The sequence below is a fragment of the Nematolebias whitei genome, chromosome 1 (assembly GCF_014905685.2).
Source record: "Nematolebias whitei isolate Nwh7 chromosome 1, NemWhi1, whole genome shotgun sequence".
Taxonomy (NCBI): Eukaryota; Metazoa; Chordata; class Actinopteri; order Cyprinodontiformes; family Rivulidae; genus Nematolebias; species Nematolebias whitei.
In genome coordinates, this window is record NC_056498.1 from 55,946,422 (window position 1) to 55,965,188 (window position 18,767).

Below are 18,767 nucleotides of genomic sequence, written 5' to 3' on the forward strand. Positions count from 1 at the left end.
AATTATTTTCGTCTTTGCTCGTTCAACGTCTACACTGTGGTTTTGTTTTTCCTGTATAGAAATTTGAATATGCCAGGAACTGAAGTGCAGTTAAAAGGGGCTATTGCAGGTATTTAGATGCATGGGGAGGAAAGAAAGGAAATGGGCTCAGTGACCTTTGCGAGTGTTTTTCCCCCATGTTTAAACGCCAGCATGAAAGCCAGGCTTGTTTCTGCAGTCCAGTGCGAAATGTCAATTGCAACTTATCCCACTAGCCTAAGGATACAGTTTGAAAGTGGATTCTAGTGTCACTGCACATCAAGAGAATGGGATTCTGTGGGGTCTCTACCTCTTTTTGCTGCTGGGTACATAATCTTGATGGGACCCCTTAAAATAAAATGTTTGACACATTTAGAAGTGTATACATCCTGGAAATATGCATAGGCGTCTACCCAAGTAAGGGCAGGGAACTACTGTACACTTGTTTTTCCAATGCCACGTGGAATCCCCTTTTCTCTCAGAACAAGGAAATCCACTGAGTTATTCTAACAGGGATTTTTCTAAGGAAGAATGCATCAAGTCTGAACTAGTTTCTTGCACTAAAGGTTAGCAGATACCTGGAGACGAGGAACAAGTCACTAAACAATAGGTCTATTGGAAAGCATTCCAACATCCGTTGGTTTGATTGCGATTGGATAGCAAAGTTTTATTTGGTGACGTTCTAAAATACACCCCAGCTAAGTACGATAATATTCTCAAACTCATTCTGAATGTTTCTATGATGAAAGAGCTACATGCTGCACTGCTAATAAATATTTGACAACCACCAAAACCTTTAGGAAACTGCAGGTCAAACATGATTGTGTGTTTTCACATCCACAGGTGTGAATCAACTTTCCCACCATGTCTTATTATGCAGATATACTGTAATAAATGCTGTTATGTGTATGAAAATACAGCAAACATGGTTTCTGTTTGCAAAAACTGGCCAGGCAAACTTTCAGCTCCGTCATCGTCTCTCATCTCGCCAGCTGTTTGTGGCCTCCAGGGGAATTCCTGGTTCCTCTGGTAGACATAGCCTTTCCCCTGCTTGCTTTATGGGAACAGGGGGCAGGACATGTCGGATGGTTTTCCTCAGAAACTATTATGTGTTGATTCACTGTGAGGGGGTGTGGTGTTCACTCCCACTGCTTCCTTGTTACTGGGAAGTGACTGTCAGGCTTACCGTACAGAGGGAGTGTATAAAAAGCAGGGGAGGGAGGTTAATGTGATGTGGAAAGGTGTATATATATTAGCTCAGTTGCTCTGAATGTCAGACATTGTGCTGCATCCTTTAGGATTTGGAGGTCACGAGGGAGGAGAGCATGCAGGTGAATTAGGAAGAGGTGTGTATTCAGTATGGAAGAAGCTTGCTGCTGATTAAAGGCTTAATAACTTTCTGTTGACAAGGACTACTGAACTGTGTTTTAAAGCTGTTAATGGTAAAATTTTGTCTTTTTAATGAGGAGGTTTGTTTCTGATAAATCCTGGATCTGGAAAAATGTCTTCAGTGAAGTACTCAGGTATGTAGATTTGTAGAAATTGCAAATAACAGTCTAGATGTTTTACTCTGGAGTTCTTGAATAAGAAACGTAACTTCCACGGCTAAATAAAACAAGTGGCTTTACGCTCATTTGCTAAACAATTTCATGTGGAGACAAAAACTGCTTGACTTTGTGGTGACTTTAAGACTTCGCTGATGACTTCAAATTATTATTTGTCAAGTCGCAGAACCGGTTGCTTCCAAGTTCAACTGCCGGAACGTTTTGAGTTTCCTGAACATGTTTAGGTGTGACCCTCCTTAGAAAGTTCACTGTTTGGAACTGTGCTCTTTACCAGAGCACGGTCTTTAATGAATAAACCAGTCATTAAGATAACATGGACAATGATCTCAACTGTCAGTCTGTGTAGTGACTCCAGGCCTTGAATGAGGTGTTTTTTCAAACGGCGTTTAAAGAATCTGTGTAATGCACTGCAGCCCAGTTAATATTCAACTTGTGCTGTCAGGCTTAAAAACGCATTTACCAACCTGCATGTCTGTGATCGCATGTTCCCCAGTCCGTTTACTGGCAGTGCACAGCCATAACTGATGAGTCATTTCATTCCTTGACCGGAAAGCCCTGATTTGATGAGGTACTCGAATCAGCCTTAAAGACACACTTTCAGTTCAGGGGCTGCATTTTTCAAAGGGTTTCTCAAGTTTAAGAGATGTATGGATTTCTCAGAGTTTCAAAACTTAGCGTAAACCCCAAAGCTGATCAATTCAATCATAACTACACTTTTGAAGGTTTTACTGTGATTTACCCTATGTTTAAGTTACATTTTGATGTTTTTACTTTGTTAATCTGTTGTTCGATCTTACACTGGAAAAGTAGAGCTGACGTTATCGCACCATCGCTCTGGGTTTCTTAAGAAATGAGGAAGGGTGACAAGACAGTCATACTACCCACCAAGTTCCGTCGACTATTGAACTCACTTTTTTCTTGCTAAACTTAGTGTAAACTTTTTTTAATTGACATTGTGCGTTGGTTATTTCTAGTTTCTCTTCAACAAGTAGAACATTAATCCTGAGATATGAGTTGCCTCAAAAGATTTTGACCCCCAAGGATCAAGATGCTTCCTCATTTTGATAAGTGCTCTACTATGAGAACTGAATTCCATAGATGGTGGCATCTCCAGGTGTCATCTATGGGCTCAGTTCTTTTGGCATGGTACTAGTTTGTCAAGCATACCATGGTAAAAGCATTTGACATTTGAGTAATGTAAGTCTTTGTTTCACCAGCAAATATATTTTTTTATTTGTATGTTACATCACATTTTAAACTTTGACTATTTCATTTTTGACGTGCTTAAATAAAAAATTAAAAACATTTTCAATTAACTGCTGTGGTTTTTATCAAAGTTGATGTAAACCATCATTTTAATAAACATGTAACTGTGATTATATGTATATGAAAAGAGGGGATTTGTTTTAATAAAAAATATTTAGTTTGTACTTTGCCTGACTGAAACTGTTCTTGTTTAAGAAGTTTAGCTATAAAATCTGCAAGAATATATAAAATAAGAGATAAGCTTTAAAAACACCCATTAATGCCTTTGCAAACACAATGAATTCTATGATAACTGTAAAATATATAAGTTGTTTAATTTTTTTTAAACCCTATTTTATTAATAACTTTAGAGAATTGTTAAAGATTTTAAACTGTTGTTGGATCTGTGCATGAAACTATGTAATGTGATGAAAACAAAGTTGATCCGATAGTGATGAAATATCTGTAATATGATTCAAAATTATACCTGCTATTCATTTCTTACCTAACACTGTCAAGTCTGAAACAGAAAATGTAAATTTAATCCTAACAGCAACATAAAGCTGATACTTTCAGGGTGAAAAGTGATTACATATTTTCATATTTTTATTCTTTGCATCCACAGAAACCAGGTCCTCTCTTGTTAAATGATGTGTCTTTACAATTTTAATTCATACCATCTATTATTAAGGAGTTCTAGATGAGTAACAAAGGTATCAGGACTTTTTCACCATCTCACATGCTTTGCTATGACTGACGTCATACTGAGCAGAAAGTAAATGAAGCTGCATATTTTTAATTCCACACAGACTGAGCTGTATCACAAAGAGACATTTTAAATTACCATTTTATTTTCACTTGTTTAAAAAAAATCTGTTTGTACACATCCTTTACAATTGTCCATTATTGTCTTTGTTGTTCACTGTTGTCATCACTCTTTGTTAAAATAAGGTCTCTCTTGTAAATGAGTCTCCGAGGCTCAATGGGACTACCCTTTATAAATAAAGGTTGAGAAAATTTTTTTTTGCTTTTTACATTTTTCCTTGTTATTGTTGTACATGTTAATATGATTTTAAGAAAAAAGTACACCCTTGTCTGTGAGGGAACTGCAAGTTCATTATGTGTCAAGTTTATGTCTATGTACATTTTCATTTTCTATAATAAAATATTTTTACAAAACATACCATTCAGCTGTCTTTGCTTACTTGGGAAACAATAAGGCCTATTCTTGGATAAGAATATATGCACTCTCTGACATAATAGTGCATCTCAGTTTTTTTATTATTAATTTTTCTCTAAAACTATTTAAACCTAATGTATATGTTTATATATATATATATATCATTGACTTCCTTTACATCATGACACAGTGAAAGGTTCACTAATTCAGTTAAGCCAATGTCGCAACAAGTTGTTTGCCATGACATTTTCAGACTTTTTTCCAAATCGTTTTGCTTAAATGATTTACTAAACAAGAATGTGGTCAAACACCTAGATTATGCTGGACTTGACTAAAACTTTTGTTTGCTTGAAATACTTTTTAGTAGTTAACAATTTAAATACCTAAACCATATACTGTATAGATAAAAAAGAAGGTTCAAAGCAACCTGAAATAGTAACTATTTTTGCTCAAGAGCATATATATTTCTTAAATAATACTTTAAATGACTGCTTTACATTGATGTAGTGTGATAAAGTCAAAACAAAAAAGTTATTAATCATAATGGATAAAATTATAAATTATGAGTCACTTTTTTAGACTAAAATAAATAAATAAAAAACAATAAATGTTAAACTAAATTTATTCAGAATCAAATTTATGGGACCTACACATCAGTTCCCAAGGATTTTCACATCTATTTATATTCACAAAAGGAATATTGTACTGCATCTCTTTTGAAAATATGTTTTCTAATAGCACTTTTTTAAAAACGTGAATTCACAACTTTATTAAAAACCATTAGCTGTGCACTTTAGTTAGCCTACAGTTTATAAAAACAGCCGAAACATCATCACAGCTGTAATTTAAACCCTGAGAAACTTGCACTCTTTGAGGGAAAACCCTGACATTGGGTCCGCCTACTGACTGTGGATCAGTCAATCAAAATCCTCCACAAGTTTGTCTTTCATTTTCATTGGCTATAGTTACCCATCAATCAATGACGTTGCGTCCCATCCCAACCAATGGCTGAGCAGTATTTTTTGTACAGGATGAGCAACAGGCCCCCGCAGAGTTTAGCACAAAGGTCCGAGTTCACAGTGACGGAAGTCGTTGTTTGCGAGCCATTTATGGTTTACTTTCGCCTCATTTTGAAACTACATATTTGTTGTTTTTGTTATAGAATAACTTGTCTTGTTTGAGGCCGTGGTATGGATGAAATACGGCCTACCAGCGGTGCGCCAGCCCACGGGCTGGTGCCGCTGTTTCCTCCCGGACTGCAGGCTATCTATGGGGAATCTCGGCGACTTTACCCCGATCAGGCCAACCCGCTGCAAGTTACTGCCATTGTTAAATATTGGTAGGTAACGAATTGTATTGATGCTGGTTTGTTTATATATACTATCTCAGAGCTTCCAAAATACGTTTGTGTAGCGATGGCTGAATAAATATAAATCTACTGTTAGCTTCCATGCTAACGTTCAGCTAACTTAACTTGCAGTTGAGTTGGAGCTCGCTGCAAACTACTACTGCTGTTTTAATTCAATAGCTCAGTACATTTACTGCCATACTATTATACGAGCTTAAATAAAAGCCTATACGTGAAGGCACCACACCACTATTTAGTTTAAAACTAGCATGTAAAGTGTTTCTAATCGAGCTAAAGTAATTACCACTGTAAACAAACAGGACATCTTTATGGTCAGTGGTTTTATTTTTACATATTTTTAACAGGCTTGGTGGACCAGACCCACTAGACTACATCAGCATGTACAGGAACATGGGTTGTCCAGCTCAGGACGTCCAGGAACATTGGCACTATGTAAGCTTTGGATTAAGTGACCTGTATGGAGATAATCGTGTACATGAGTAAGTGCACACATACGTAATAAACGTTCAGTTACAATTAATAATATAGAAAAAGTGGGATGTCATCACATTTAGCCCTTCAGTTTGAGCAAATTTGCACTTCACAGGAAAACAGCAGCCCACATATCAACTGACACCTCTTAATCTTGATATTTATAATAAAGGAAATGTAAAAAAACAAATATACTGTTGTTGTTTTTTGGCCTGATATCTTGCTGCATCTGTCTCTTTCAGGTTTTCGGGGGCAGATGGATCTAGTGGATTTGGGTTTGAGCTCACTTTCAGACTCAAGAGAGAGGTAGGAGAGACGGCACCTCCAACATGGCCAGCCGAACTCATGCAAGGCTTGGCTCGCTATGTGTTCCAGTCCGGTAAGATTAAAGAGCAGTTGTACTCTTGTGAGTTTCACATTATGAATCTGATGCAAAAAATATTTTTGAAAAAAAGATAATGATTTTCTTTTTTATAACATTGCGCTCTCAAGGATTCAAGTTTTTTTAATTGTCATTCACATCACATGTGGTACATGAGGTGGAACAAAACTATGTACACAGGGGTGTACAAACTATGTACGCACTCTGTTCATAGGACTAAATTAATTGCAATATTTCATTGTAATTTACTGTCAGTCAAGTCCTTATAAGTATATAGAATAAGCTTTTGGAACACATCTAAATTGAAAACCAAGCTATGGACATCAGTGTAGGTTTAAGTGTTGTTTTGAGCTCTATACTTTGACAGTATGTTTGAATTTACAACTTCATTTGTGTGTGTGTGTTCACTCCAGGCTCCCTGCTCTGTTATCCAGCTGGGGTCAATTTGCATGTGGGTGGGCTTCTAAGCTAAATGAATGCTGATTCCTGGCCATTTTCTCCCACATATTTTTTTTCTGAATCTAAACTGGGTACTCAATACCTCCCAAGTAGCTGGATTTATTCAAATGGAAATGTAGTTTTTATTATTTTTATTTTACATCTGGATCTCAGTTTTTGTTCTTTTCTGTTTCTTCTTACTCTCTCGCTGATCTGTGTCTTTTCTTTTAATGTTACTGTAACACTACTTCAATAAAATGGGACTTTTTTGCCATTTATTTTTGAATTTAATAAGCGTATTTGATGTGCACCGATGACCGTGTGTGTTATCTGAATAACATGAGTAATAACATGTTCCCTTTTGTTTATTATCTTCTGCAGAAAACACATTTTGTAGCGGTGACCATGTGTCATGGCACAGTCCGCTCGACAACAGTGAGTCTCGTATACAGCACATGTTGCTTACAGAAGACCCCCAGATGCAACCAATTCAAACTCCATTTGGCACAGTGAGCTTTCTCCAGGTGAGTTCAAATATGTGTCATTCACATAGTAGTAAATAACTCCATTCCACATAAAGCTCCTTTTATTCGTTTGTTCTATTCACAAAGTCTAAACAACTCTGTAGGAATTAAATAATGGATTTGGATGAAATACAGACTTTCTTAAGCAGATTTAATTATGGCATTAGCCCCTTGGGCCTGTCAACATTGGTAAAACTTTTTTCTTCAAACAGTGGAAACAAGCTTAGTTTGTACATCAACAGGTTTGAAAATGCAGACAGGGTTATTTGAAGCAGATTACAGTAAAATAAACTCCTGCTCTTTTTGTTTTGCTTGTCTTTCTTTATCAAACCCAGTCACATGTCATATGTGCTTCTCTGTAGCATGAAATATGCACTTCTAAGAAATTGTGACTTTGCCCTTTTTGTCTTATTTCATGCTTCTGATTTCATCTTCATAGCCGTAAGAGACTGCATTTACTCAACAAACATGTTAATGTGGCTTGTGGTGTAAAAAGGGCTTTAAAGAACATGCTCTTTTTTTTTTTTTTTCTGATGACCTAACACCAAAGAAACTGCCATGTTCTGGACTGTCTGTAAGGTTTTCTCAGGGAGACGTGATGGAAGAGCATTCCACTTCAGCACAGTCTATAATGTGTTGCTAAATGCTAACTTCAGATAAACCTGGTTCCTAACCATCAGTTCTGCCAAACTAGCTCCATCTTGCAAATGGACAAGATTAGTTTCTTGAATTTAGGCCTGTCGCGATAAACAATAAATCAATTAATTGCATGATAAATGAATATTATTGACCTTGTTTTCATTTATCAACTTTATCGTTTCTTCGTGTCTCTTTCTGCTGGACGCTGGATGACAAAAACCTCAACTCCGGTGCTCTTCACTGACCCCCTCCCTTTCTCTTTAAAATCTGTTTTAACCGTCCAAAATCATGTTTATGGATCGTTAAAAGCAGCTAAGCTGAGAAGCTAATATACGAGCTAAGCTAAAAAGCCGACCTCAGGGGGAAAAAAACCTCTGTCTTATCAAAGCTCCAAAGTTCACAGTTGAAACCTGTCTTTTTGTAAAAAAGTTTTTCTCTACAAAAAGAAGCTGAGAAGTTGTTTACTGATATTTATTAAAAGCTTGGTGTGAAAAATGCTATGCTAAAGAGCTCAAACCACACCGAACCTCCGCCATTTTGAGAACTGAAGAGAGACAGCCCATGTCGCATCAAGGGGCCTCCCTCCCATTTTTCTTAAAGAGACAAGGTGCTCGCTCCCTCACTATCCATCCTTCGGTTCAAACTGTCTTATACTGCCATCTGGTGGTCTCAAAAAGGTACTATATGCAAAACAAATTAACAAAAATTTCTTCTTAAAATTTACAATAATTACTAATTATTGTCAAATATCAAACAATATTATCGTTTATTGCAATAATTTCTCACCCAGCAAAATTTGTTATCGTGACAGGCCTACTTGAATTTGTTTTAGGTGAAAATTTGTTTTGAAACTATACAACAATGAGCAATCATGGGACCAATTGCTTGTTTAACTGATATTAAGTAGCTCAAAAAGAAATATAAAGATCTTGAAATAAAACCACTCTGAAAGTCTAAATATTTTAATGTCGCAGCCTTTGGTTCTGCACTTTCTCTAGATTGTGGGAGTTTGTACTGAGGAGCTGCAGGCGGCCCAACAGTGGAACGGCCAGGGCATCTTAGAGCTGATGCGAGGAATCCAAGTGTAAGTAAAACTGTGTGGAATCTGCCTTAAGCTGATTAACAAGCAGTGTTTTAAATTGACCATAGTAGTCATAATGTTATGTCTGATCTTTGTATATTGTTGCATTTAAACTAAAACAATAAGCTAAAGCTATAAGCTAAGGGTTTCCTTCTTCTTCATGAGGGAGTTTTTCCTTTGCACTGTCGCCTTCATGCTTACTCAAGATGAGAGTTCTGCGATGGAGTTAAACTCAAAGCAGTCTGCTCCTACATAAATAGTGTTAAATTATTGTTTTTAAATATGAATGTTTCTGTTAACTTATTTTATATATGAATGTTTCTGTTCAGTGTCTTGAGATGACGTCTGTTGTGACTTGGCGCTATTGAATAAACTCACGAGAAAAAGAAAAATTAATACATTTTAATCTGATGTCAGTGGAATACCTGAATGAATAAATGAGCTAACCCCACTTTAGTGTGTGAGCTTATCTGTCTCATCTGCTTTTCTGATGTATTTGACTAATCATGATAATGGTTAGATAAATGTCAACAAAAATGGCAATAAGAGTCATTATGTAGCATTGTATTTACACTGAAGGGAAAAAATGATTTGAATCTGTTTTGAGGCGTTGAATCATAACAAAATGGGTAAAACATTGAAGGGAAAAGATTTGTTTCACTGTGGGTGTTGATTAATCAAAAGTAAGCAGGTTAGTTTTGAGAAATACTTTTAAGGTGATGAATGACGGTGTGTCTCGTTTGTCTTGTGACAGAACGTAACTTCTCTGGATTTGCAACAATTGAACAGAACAGCTTTACAAATAGTTGTTGGTTAAACAGAACTTTTAAAAAAATATATTTTATATATCTTGAAATGTCAAACAAGATGTTGTGCTTATATTCCTTAAAGGTTTAGGTAATTTTAATAAAACTTACCCTTATTAGAGCAGCTCACAATGTATCTGTTTAGACATGTTTATTTTTTATGCTAAAATAGGCTACCACTTTAGTTTAAAATGTACAGACCAGTTTTATGAATACACTGAAACGAGAAGGCATAGAATGGGATTATGTGTTCACTTATTAATGTTTTGTGTTTGACTTTAAGTTAAAATTCATGATTGTTTTGTGTACAGAGCTGGCGGCCCTTGGCTAATCACAGACATGAGGAGAGGAGAAACTATTTTTGAAATCGATCCACACTTACAAGTAAGGCTTTAATAAAATTTGCACACAGGCAGTCGCACCCGCATTGTTTTGTTTTTATTAAGATACATCTCACAGAAATGATCAAATACTCACACTGTGTCTTCACGTTTTAAGAGTATGTTTGGTTCATTTGGGATTGTTAAACTTGAGTGATGTTTTGTACGAGTTTATTTCAAGGGACTGTCCCATTTTTGAAAATATCCATAAAAAAATAAACAAAGTTATAATATAAATGGATTAAATTAAGCCATTTTTAGGTCAAGCAATTGTGAATCGTATCTTCACCACAGTAATCCTAATAGCATGTAGAAATCATTAAACCGGTTTTCATTGGTAAAGAATGTAGCTCGGACTTTTGTTTAAGCTAGTGTTAATGATTGCATATGTTTCTTGCTCATCTAAGCAGGAGAGAGTGGATCAGGGAATTGAAACTGAGGGCTCTAATCTGAGTGGGGTCAGCGCCAAGTGTGTGTGGGATGATCTGAGTCGCCCACCGGACGATGAGGAGGACAGCCGATCGATCTGCATCGGATCACAGCCGCGCAGGCTCTCCAACAAAGGTGCACTGACGCCTAAAGGATTAAAACATAACAAGCTGCTTCTTGGGCTTTTTCTAGTTAATAATGGAGTTATTTTTCTTAATTTGATAACAGATACAGAGCAGATCCGAGAGACCTTGAGAAAGGGGCTAGAGTTTAACAGCAAGACGGCACTACCACCTATCAGCAGCCAGAAACAGAGCCTGGAGAGAGCTCCGTGAGTTCTCCTCCCACACATAAGCACATTGACATGGGGCTCTGCTCAGCACACGGGCTTCAGGAAGATAAGTCCCCCATCCTGTACAGTGACTCAGAGCCCCACTGACATCTGAGCTGTTACCATCATAGTTTTCAGATACCAGCATGTGTGGGTTTGTCGTTACTATGTTTCCACCTTTCTGTGGAATTTGTTGAGCCTTTACAGAATTCGTTCCATAAGAATTGCGAAATAGCAGCACATTCCTATTTACTGACAGGGCCTACCGTTTCCTTTTTTGTAATTTCCTTTCCCAGAAAATACGTGAGCTCATTAGTGACTGTACATATTTAGAAATCCACCCTTGTGTATTTTATCGTCTCTTGTCGGTTTTTCAGGAGTCGCAAGGACAGTTTGGAAAGTGAAAGCTCAGCAGCCATTGTTCCTCATGAGTTGGTCCGAACACGGCAGCTGGAGAGCGTTCATCTGAAATTCAACCAAGAGTCGGGCACACTTCTGCCCCTCTGCCTGCGGTACGACACATTCTCACTCCACTGGAAAATCACAAATACAACCAGCAGATTTTTTTTTCCCCAAGAGAAATAAAAACATACTTATGGGTGTGAGGAGATCTTGTGATGCTAAAATGTCATGAGATGTCTCGTGTTGTGAAGGCAGCTCGTTTCCTGCAGCCTCTACAGGCTGGTATGTGCTGAGAGGAAGAGTTTATTTAAAACAGAGCAGACTTGAGTTCACATGGTGATCTGTCGACTTTGAAGCTAAGAAAATAAAGTTTAACCTTCTCATTAATCGGTTTGATTTATTTATTTTTTTTTCACCTCAAAGTTTGATAGACTCTTCCTCTCAACTCAAAAACTGTGCCGTTTACCGAACCCTGAACCATATCTGTGTTGAAATAATAATTACCACGCAAAGAAGTTTAAGATTCACTTGATTCAGTCTTTAATTTTTACAACTCAGACTCTTACAAATTACATACGGAGAAATTTAATTTCCTTATTTGGGTATGAGCATTTTTACATTAAAAAAATGTTAAAAACACTGCAGATTTATTTATGTTTAACAAAATATTAAAACTGTGCGACTCTTGAGCAGGTTGTTCGCATAGAAAGCTTTGTCAGGCTACACTGTACGAATTTAATCAAATAACGTAAAATAAAACGTCTCCACATCTATAGAGCCAGTGTTAATCTGATAATAATCTGATAATCCATGGAAAACAATGCTCTCCTGTAGCTAAACTAAATGATTATTCATTCAACCTTTATTTCTACAGGTTAGTCTCATTGAGCCTCAAGGACTCTTTACAAAAGAGACGTGTGTGTGTGTGTGTGTGTGTGTATATATATATATAAAAACATATCTACTGAATGTGTAACATGGAGTTGTATATCATACTGTTGTATTTAATTTTGCGCAGGGGCAGGTTACTCCACGGGAGACATTTTACTTATAAAAGTATCAACGGAGACACTGCCATCACATTCGTTTCTACGGGAGTGGAAGGAGCTTTTGCTACTGAGGAGCATCCTTTTGCAGCACACGGCCCCTGGCTTCAGGTTTTTACATAACTACAGTGGGACAAAAAAGTATTTAGTCAGCCACTGATTGTTCAAGTTCTCCTACTTAGAAAGATGAGAGAGGTCTGTAATTTTCATCATAGGTACACTTCAACTATGAGAGACAAAATGAGGAAAAAGTCCAGGAAATCACATTGTAGGATTTTTAAATAATTTATTTGTAAATTATGGTGGAAAATAAGTATTTGGTCAATAACAAAAGTTCAGCTCAATACTTTGTAACACAACCTTTGTTGGCAGTGACAGAGGTCAAATGTTTCCTGTTAGTCTTCACCAGGTTTGCACACACTGTAGCTGCTATTTTGGCCCATTCCTCCATGCAGATCTCCTCTAGAGCAGTGATGTTTTGGGGCTGTCGCTGGGCAACACAGCCTGGTCCAGGTCTACAATTTTCTTCCTGGTGTCCTTCAACAGCTCTTTGGTCTTGGCCATGGTTGAGCTTGGAGTCTGAATGTTTGAGGCTGTGGACAGGTGTCCTTTATACAGATAACCAGGTCAAACTGGTACCATTAATACAGGTAACGAGTGGAGGACAGAAGAACTTCTTAAAGAAGAAGTTGCAGGTCTGTGAGAGCCAGAAATCTTGCTTGTTTGTTATTGATGAAATACTTATTTTCCACCATAATTTACATATAAATTCTTTAAAAATCCTCCATTGTGATTTCCTGGATTTTTTTTCCCCTTCATTTTGTCTCTCGTAGTTGAAGTGTACCTATGATGAAAATTACAGACCTCTCATCTAGGAGAATTTGCACAATCAGTGGCTGACTAAATACTTTTTTGCCCCACTATAAATCTTAGGTCTTATCAGTTTTTATTCCGATTCTTTGAATTTGTTTGACTTTCTCCACCCTCCCTGCACAGATATTGCTGACTGAGGAGTTTGTGGAGCAAATGTTAGGGGATTTACTAGAGCTCAACACTCGTGATGAGGTATGTAAAACCTCTTTGTTTTGTTTTTTACTTTCAGCGTGCATGTCTGTTTCACTAAGTATCTTACATGTTTGTTTAGACAAAGTTGCCCAAGGAGTACAGCTGGCCAGAGAAGAAGCTGAAGATTTCCATCCTACCGGACTCTGTGTTTGATAATCCATTGCAATGAGACCGAGACACTTCGTGGACAATGCAAACCCTCCTCCGGCAGAGTTCAACATCAAGAACAGGAGACCCTCCAGGGCCTGCAGAGAAACTCAGCTCCATCTACACTGCCTGGCCAAAAAAAAAAAAAGTTGCCGCCTGGATTTAACTAAGCAAATAGGAACAAGCCTCCTATTGGATAATTACTGAATGGGCAACAAGTTATTTAACCCCAACTGGTGCAATGAGTTGCTTCTCGCTTCTTAAACAACCATGTCAAAAGACACATCGCGTGGTCGTGGAAAAGATGTCAGTCTGTTTGAGAAGGGTCAAATCATTGGCATCAAGCAGAGAAAACATTTAAAGAGATTGCAGAAATGAATAAAATTGGGTTAAGACCTGTCCGACGCATTATTAAAAACTGGAAAGATAGTGAGGGCACATCGTCTTCGAGGACGAAATGTGGCCGGAAAAAAATCCTGAATGATCGTGATGGGTGATCACTTAAAACGTTTGGTGAAATCAAATCGAAGAAAAACAACAGCAGCACTCAGGGCTATGTTTAATAGTGAAAGTAAGATAATTTCCACACACAAAATGTGAAGGGAAGTCAAGGGATTGGGACTGAACAGCTGTGTAGCCTTAAGAAAACCACTAATCAGTGAGACTAACTGGAAAAAAGGCTTCAGTTTGCTAGGGAGCATAAAAGATTGGACTCTGGAGCAATGGAAGAAGGTCATGTGGTCTCATGAGTCCAGATTGACCCTGTTCCAGAGTGATGGGCGCATCAGGTAAGAAGAGAGGCAGGTGAAGTGATGCACCCATCATGTCTAGTGCCTAGTCATCAATGCAAGATCTTGGTGAAAAATTAATGCAACACTGGATGGAAATAGATCTTGTGACATTGCAGAAGCTTATTGAAACAATGTCACAGTGAATGCATGCTGTAATCAAAGCTAAAGGAAGTCCAACGAAATATTAGTGTGACCTTTTTTTGGTGGCGACTTTTTTTTTTTTGGCCAGGCAGTGTATGTTGTTCTACACCTTAGATAGCCAGAGACTCCTTCCCTCCTGAAAATGATTCTGGGAATCGACAAAACATTTGACTGTTACTGCGTCCTCAGTCCAACCCTGCTGTTTGCAACATCTCTTTGAAGTATGAATACTTTTGAGATGATCAAATCAGTCTCAAACCAGCCTGTTCAGTTACCTGAGAGAACCTTCCTGCAGGGCAAACCGTTCGCTTTTATTCTTTCGGTTAACCCAATACGTACATCTTTAATGCAGCAGAGCGTGCATCCACAATCATCAGACTAAGGTCCATTAATAACCAGGTCGCAGTTCTCAAAACAAGTGCTATTTATTCCAGTGGCCTTAACAGAAAGGGACTAAAAGTCACAACGTATCAGTGTTTTCAGTTACGCTTTTGTGTATAATTTTTTACAAATGCTGGACATTTTCCTCTTGTGTGTTTGTGTTCACACCAAAGCTTTACCTGTTTTTATGTTGTCTCAAACGTTTCTGTATTTAACAGGCTACAACCTATGAATAGGTATTATTTACTGACACTTCATATGTATCAAAATGCTGCTGGTGTAGCCACCTCCACTCCCCGTGACAAGTACTTAACTCCATATTTAGTTTTTTTACTTTCCCTTCAAAAACCATTGTTTTATATTGTACAATTTCATACACCACTGTTGTTGTAAATGCAAAAAGAAGGTTCTGTTTTACATTTCAAGATAAATCTTTTTTTTTTTTTAACTGTTATTTTAATGCAATGGGACCTGCTTGAAATTTCCTCAGTGCCTCGAGCTATAAAAGGCTACATATTTCCGTTGACACGTTCCTGCATACAATCTCACTTGAATCACTGCTTTTTGAAACCATCAATGCATACCTTGTTAACCCTAAGAAGTTGACAAAACAACTTTTTTTGGGGTCTTTTAGAACTCTTTTAAATAACACTTAATGTCGTATTTATATTGTTGGGTTTTTTTCAGGATGAGAAGGAAGTTTAGATGTTTAATTTTATTTTTATGACTAAACTGACTGTATTCCAAAGTGCATTAAAAAGTGAAATAAATCTGAGTCACTAATTCAGAAGTAACATTGAACTTTTTTCTTTAAAATTTATTTGTGTAAGGAAAATAAATGCATCGTTAAGAAAATTTTGGTTGGGATTTTTAAAAACTGCTATATAGATATATTTATTTATTTTTGCAGCCCTTGTGCCAGAGATAATTACCTAACAAATATTGGTTTGTGATTTTCTAATCAAGTGAGCCATCTAAAGTTTCACGTTTTAACTATTTGTTTTTTGTCCAGAATAAAACCAAAGATTTGTTTGAATTATTTTAACCTAAGAAGCTTGTTTCTGTAAATTAGTTAAATATCTTGGGCTTACATTTGACTGATCTACATTATTGTTTAAAAAAAAAAGTGCAGAATTTCTTTCCTAAATTTCAATGGTGAAGGAAAATATGTATGGATATTTATTTACATTGAATTATTCACACACAGTATTTGCTTAATAGTTGGCCAGGAGATCAACCAATTCTTAAAATAGTTTTAGGTTCCATCTTTTAAATGTTAATCTTGTTTTTAAGCTCTGCACAGGTTATTTTAATTCATAAACATAAATGAATAGCCCTGTAAATGTGTCTAATGTACAACCGCACCAAACTGCAGCCCAATATCTGTTTAAATGAACTGAATTAAAGCCATTTTTGTGTTTTCCAACTTTAGCTGCTTTGGCGTTCATCTTGAATTGGGTTGGCTCCAAAAGTTAATCAGTTGTAGAAATGCATCTCGTTTCCTGAATGGTTCATTAAAACCCATTGGTTTTGAGATATTTTATTAACAGGTAGTTTACAGTACTGTACTCCAAATATTTAATTGGATCGTTTAAACAGAGATCTCACGAGATCAGTTAGGGCTTAAAATATGTGCTGGGGATAAGTCTCAGCAACTACCACAACAAATTTTAGCTTAACATCTGTAGAACTGACTAAGCTATAGCTATTTTTGTGTTTATTTTAAAAGCAGTTGGCTGTGGTAGCCATCTTGAGCTGGGTTGACTCCAAAGGTCAACCAGTCATTCATCCAACCATATGTATATGTATGCTTAGATGTCTGTCTTGTCTATCTTTCTATCTGTCTGGCTGGCTGGCCGTCCATCCATCCATTACTTCAAGTTTTATTAAAACTGAGGATCCACAACTTCTCCTCCTTCACCATAACCCTCAGTTCTGGCACCCCCTCAGGGCTGTGTGTTGAGCTCCCTCCGGTTCACTCTGCTCACATATGATTGTGCACCTAACCATCCAGGCTGTCATATTGTAAAGTTTGCAGACAATACAGCGGTGGTTGGATGCATCACAACGATGAGTCCAGCAGGAGGTGGAACGAGAGCTGGTGCAGGAAGAACAACCTTCACATCAGTGTGAAGAAGACGAAGAAGATGGTCATGGATTTCAGACGGAGCAAACTCACCTACACCCCCCTGAACATAGGAGGATCTGCGGTGGAAGTGGTCTAGTTACAAGTACTTGGGTGTGCACCTGAATGACAACCCTGGGGCAACAACACTACCAGCCTGATCAAGAAGGAATATCAGAGACTCTACTTCCTCAGGTGGCTGAGGCGGGCTAGACTGGGAAGCTCAGTCCTCACCTCCTTCTACAGGTGTGCAGTTGAAAGCATCTTGTGCTCCAGCATCAACGTGTGGCATGGAGGCTGCACAGCTACAGAAAAAAAAGCTTTGCAGAGTAGTGAAGGCTGCACAGAAAACTGTTCGAGTCAGCCTCCTCGCCATCACAAACACACCTCCAGATGTAGGAAGAGAGCCACCTGCATCATGAAGGACCCCACTCACCCAGCATACACACTCTTTGCCCCGTTCCCCTCAGGCAGTTGGTTGCGGAGCATTATGTTTCTGTTCAGTGCCCTGAGATTGTGACTTGGCACTATATAAATAAACTGAATTGAACTGAACTAAGTGCAGAACCACTAGACTGAGGAACAGCTTCTACCCTGAAGCTGTCAGACTCATAAATCCCTAATCAGGCTGAAAAAAAATCAGTTATGCAACTTTGATTGGTGACATGTTCCTGTTTTTAGTTTTCTACATTCACCTTAGAATCTAGCTGTTTTTATGTTGCTTTTCTTTTTTTTAGCCATCCTATTTGTTTAAAAAAAATATAACAATCTGTATGACTTGTCGCTGTTGTCCATTGTTGTCATCATTCTTTGTTGAAATCAGGTCTCTCTTGTAAATGAGTCTTCGAGGCTCAATGGGATTTACCTGTATAAATAAAGGTTGAATGAATGATATGTGCTGCTGATTATCCATGCTGATGATCTCATGTTGCTGATTATTTCATTCATCAGTATTCATTCATTCTTACTCATCTACCCACAAAGACTCGTGTTCATGCTGCTGTTGTTCTGTGTATTGTTTGCACTATTAGTGATTAGCATATATCTTGGATTTTTTTAGTGTACCATTTCGTTTAGCAGAGTTTATATCTTAGATCCTTATTTACAGTTTATTTTTACACTTTATATTTTTGCTATTGTTGGATGTAATGGGGACCCTGTGTACACAATTTTGTTCCACCTCATGTACCACATCTGATGCAAATGACAATAAAGAACTTTGAAAGTCAACTCATATTCTTGAGATATTTTGCTAATAGGAGCACACAGAAAGCATCATCACAGTCACCTTATGAGCGATATATTTATTTATAATATTTATATACAGGTATACATCATTACATATATACATCATTAACTTCACACAGACTCTCCCACTGGTACATTTTCATCTTTAAATCACTTCTTGGTCTGCTGCCTTCATACATCTCCTCCTACGTGTCTGCGTGAGTGAAAATACAGCGTACGCTATCAGGACATTATTACCTGCAGTGTTCCCTCAGTGTGGACTGAACTTGGCAAATGGGCCTTCTCCTACTCCGCTCCTGTTTCCAGGAATATCTTGCAAAAATATCGGAAGCTCTCGACGTGTCTTTAAGAATCTGTTGGACTCCTGGCAAGGACCAATGCAGACATGTTCCTGTTTTTAGTTTTCTACATTCACCTTATAATCTAGCTGTTTTTGCTACTTTTTTTTTTTTGCCATCCTATTTTAATTGGTAAAAAAAAAGAAATCAGTATGCCTTTTTATAATTGTCTATTGTTGTCGCTGTTGTCCATTGTTGTCATCGTTCTTTGTTGAAATCAGGTCT

At 37.4% G+C, this 18,767-nt stretch overlaps 1 protein-coding gene across 1 annotated transcript; it reads left to right on the top strand.

Moving 5' to 3' along the window:
- Nucleotides 1–5,198: 5,198 nt before the first annotated feature.
- Nucleotides 5,199–13,655, top strand: sufu (suppressor of fused homolog (Drosophila)). Its single transcript, XM_037678988.1, has 12 exons — nucleotides 5,199–5,347; nucleotides 5,722–5,856; nucleotides 6,091–6,227; nucleotides 7,050–7,192; nucleotides 8,830–8,915; nucleotides 10,030–10,102; nucleotides 10,506–10,662; nucleotides 10,756–10,858; nucleotides 11,236–11,370; nucleotides 12,279–12,417; nucleotides 13,303–13,371; nucleotides 13,451–13,655. Exons 1-12 carry the CDS (start codon nucleotides 5,199–5,201, stop codon nucleotides 13,538–13,540), a joined length of 1,416 nt encoding a protein of 471 aa, XP_037534916.1. The 3' UTR covers nucleotides 13,541–13,655.
- The last annotated feature ends 5,112 nt before the right edge of the window (nucleotides 13,656–18,767 follow it).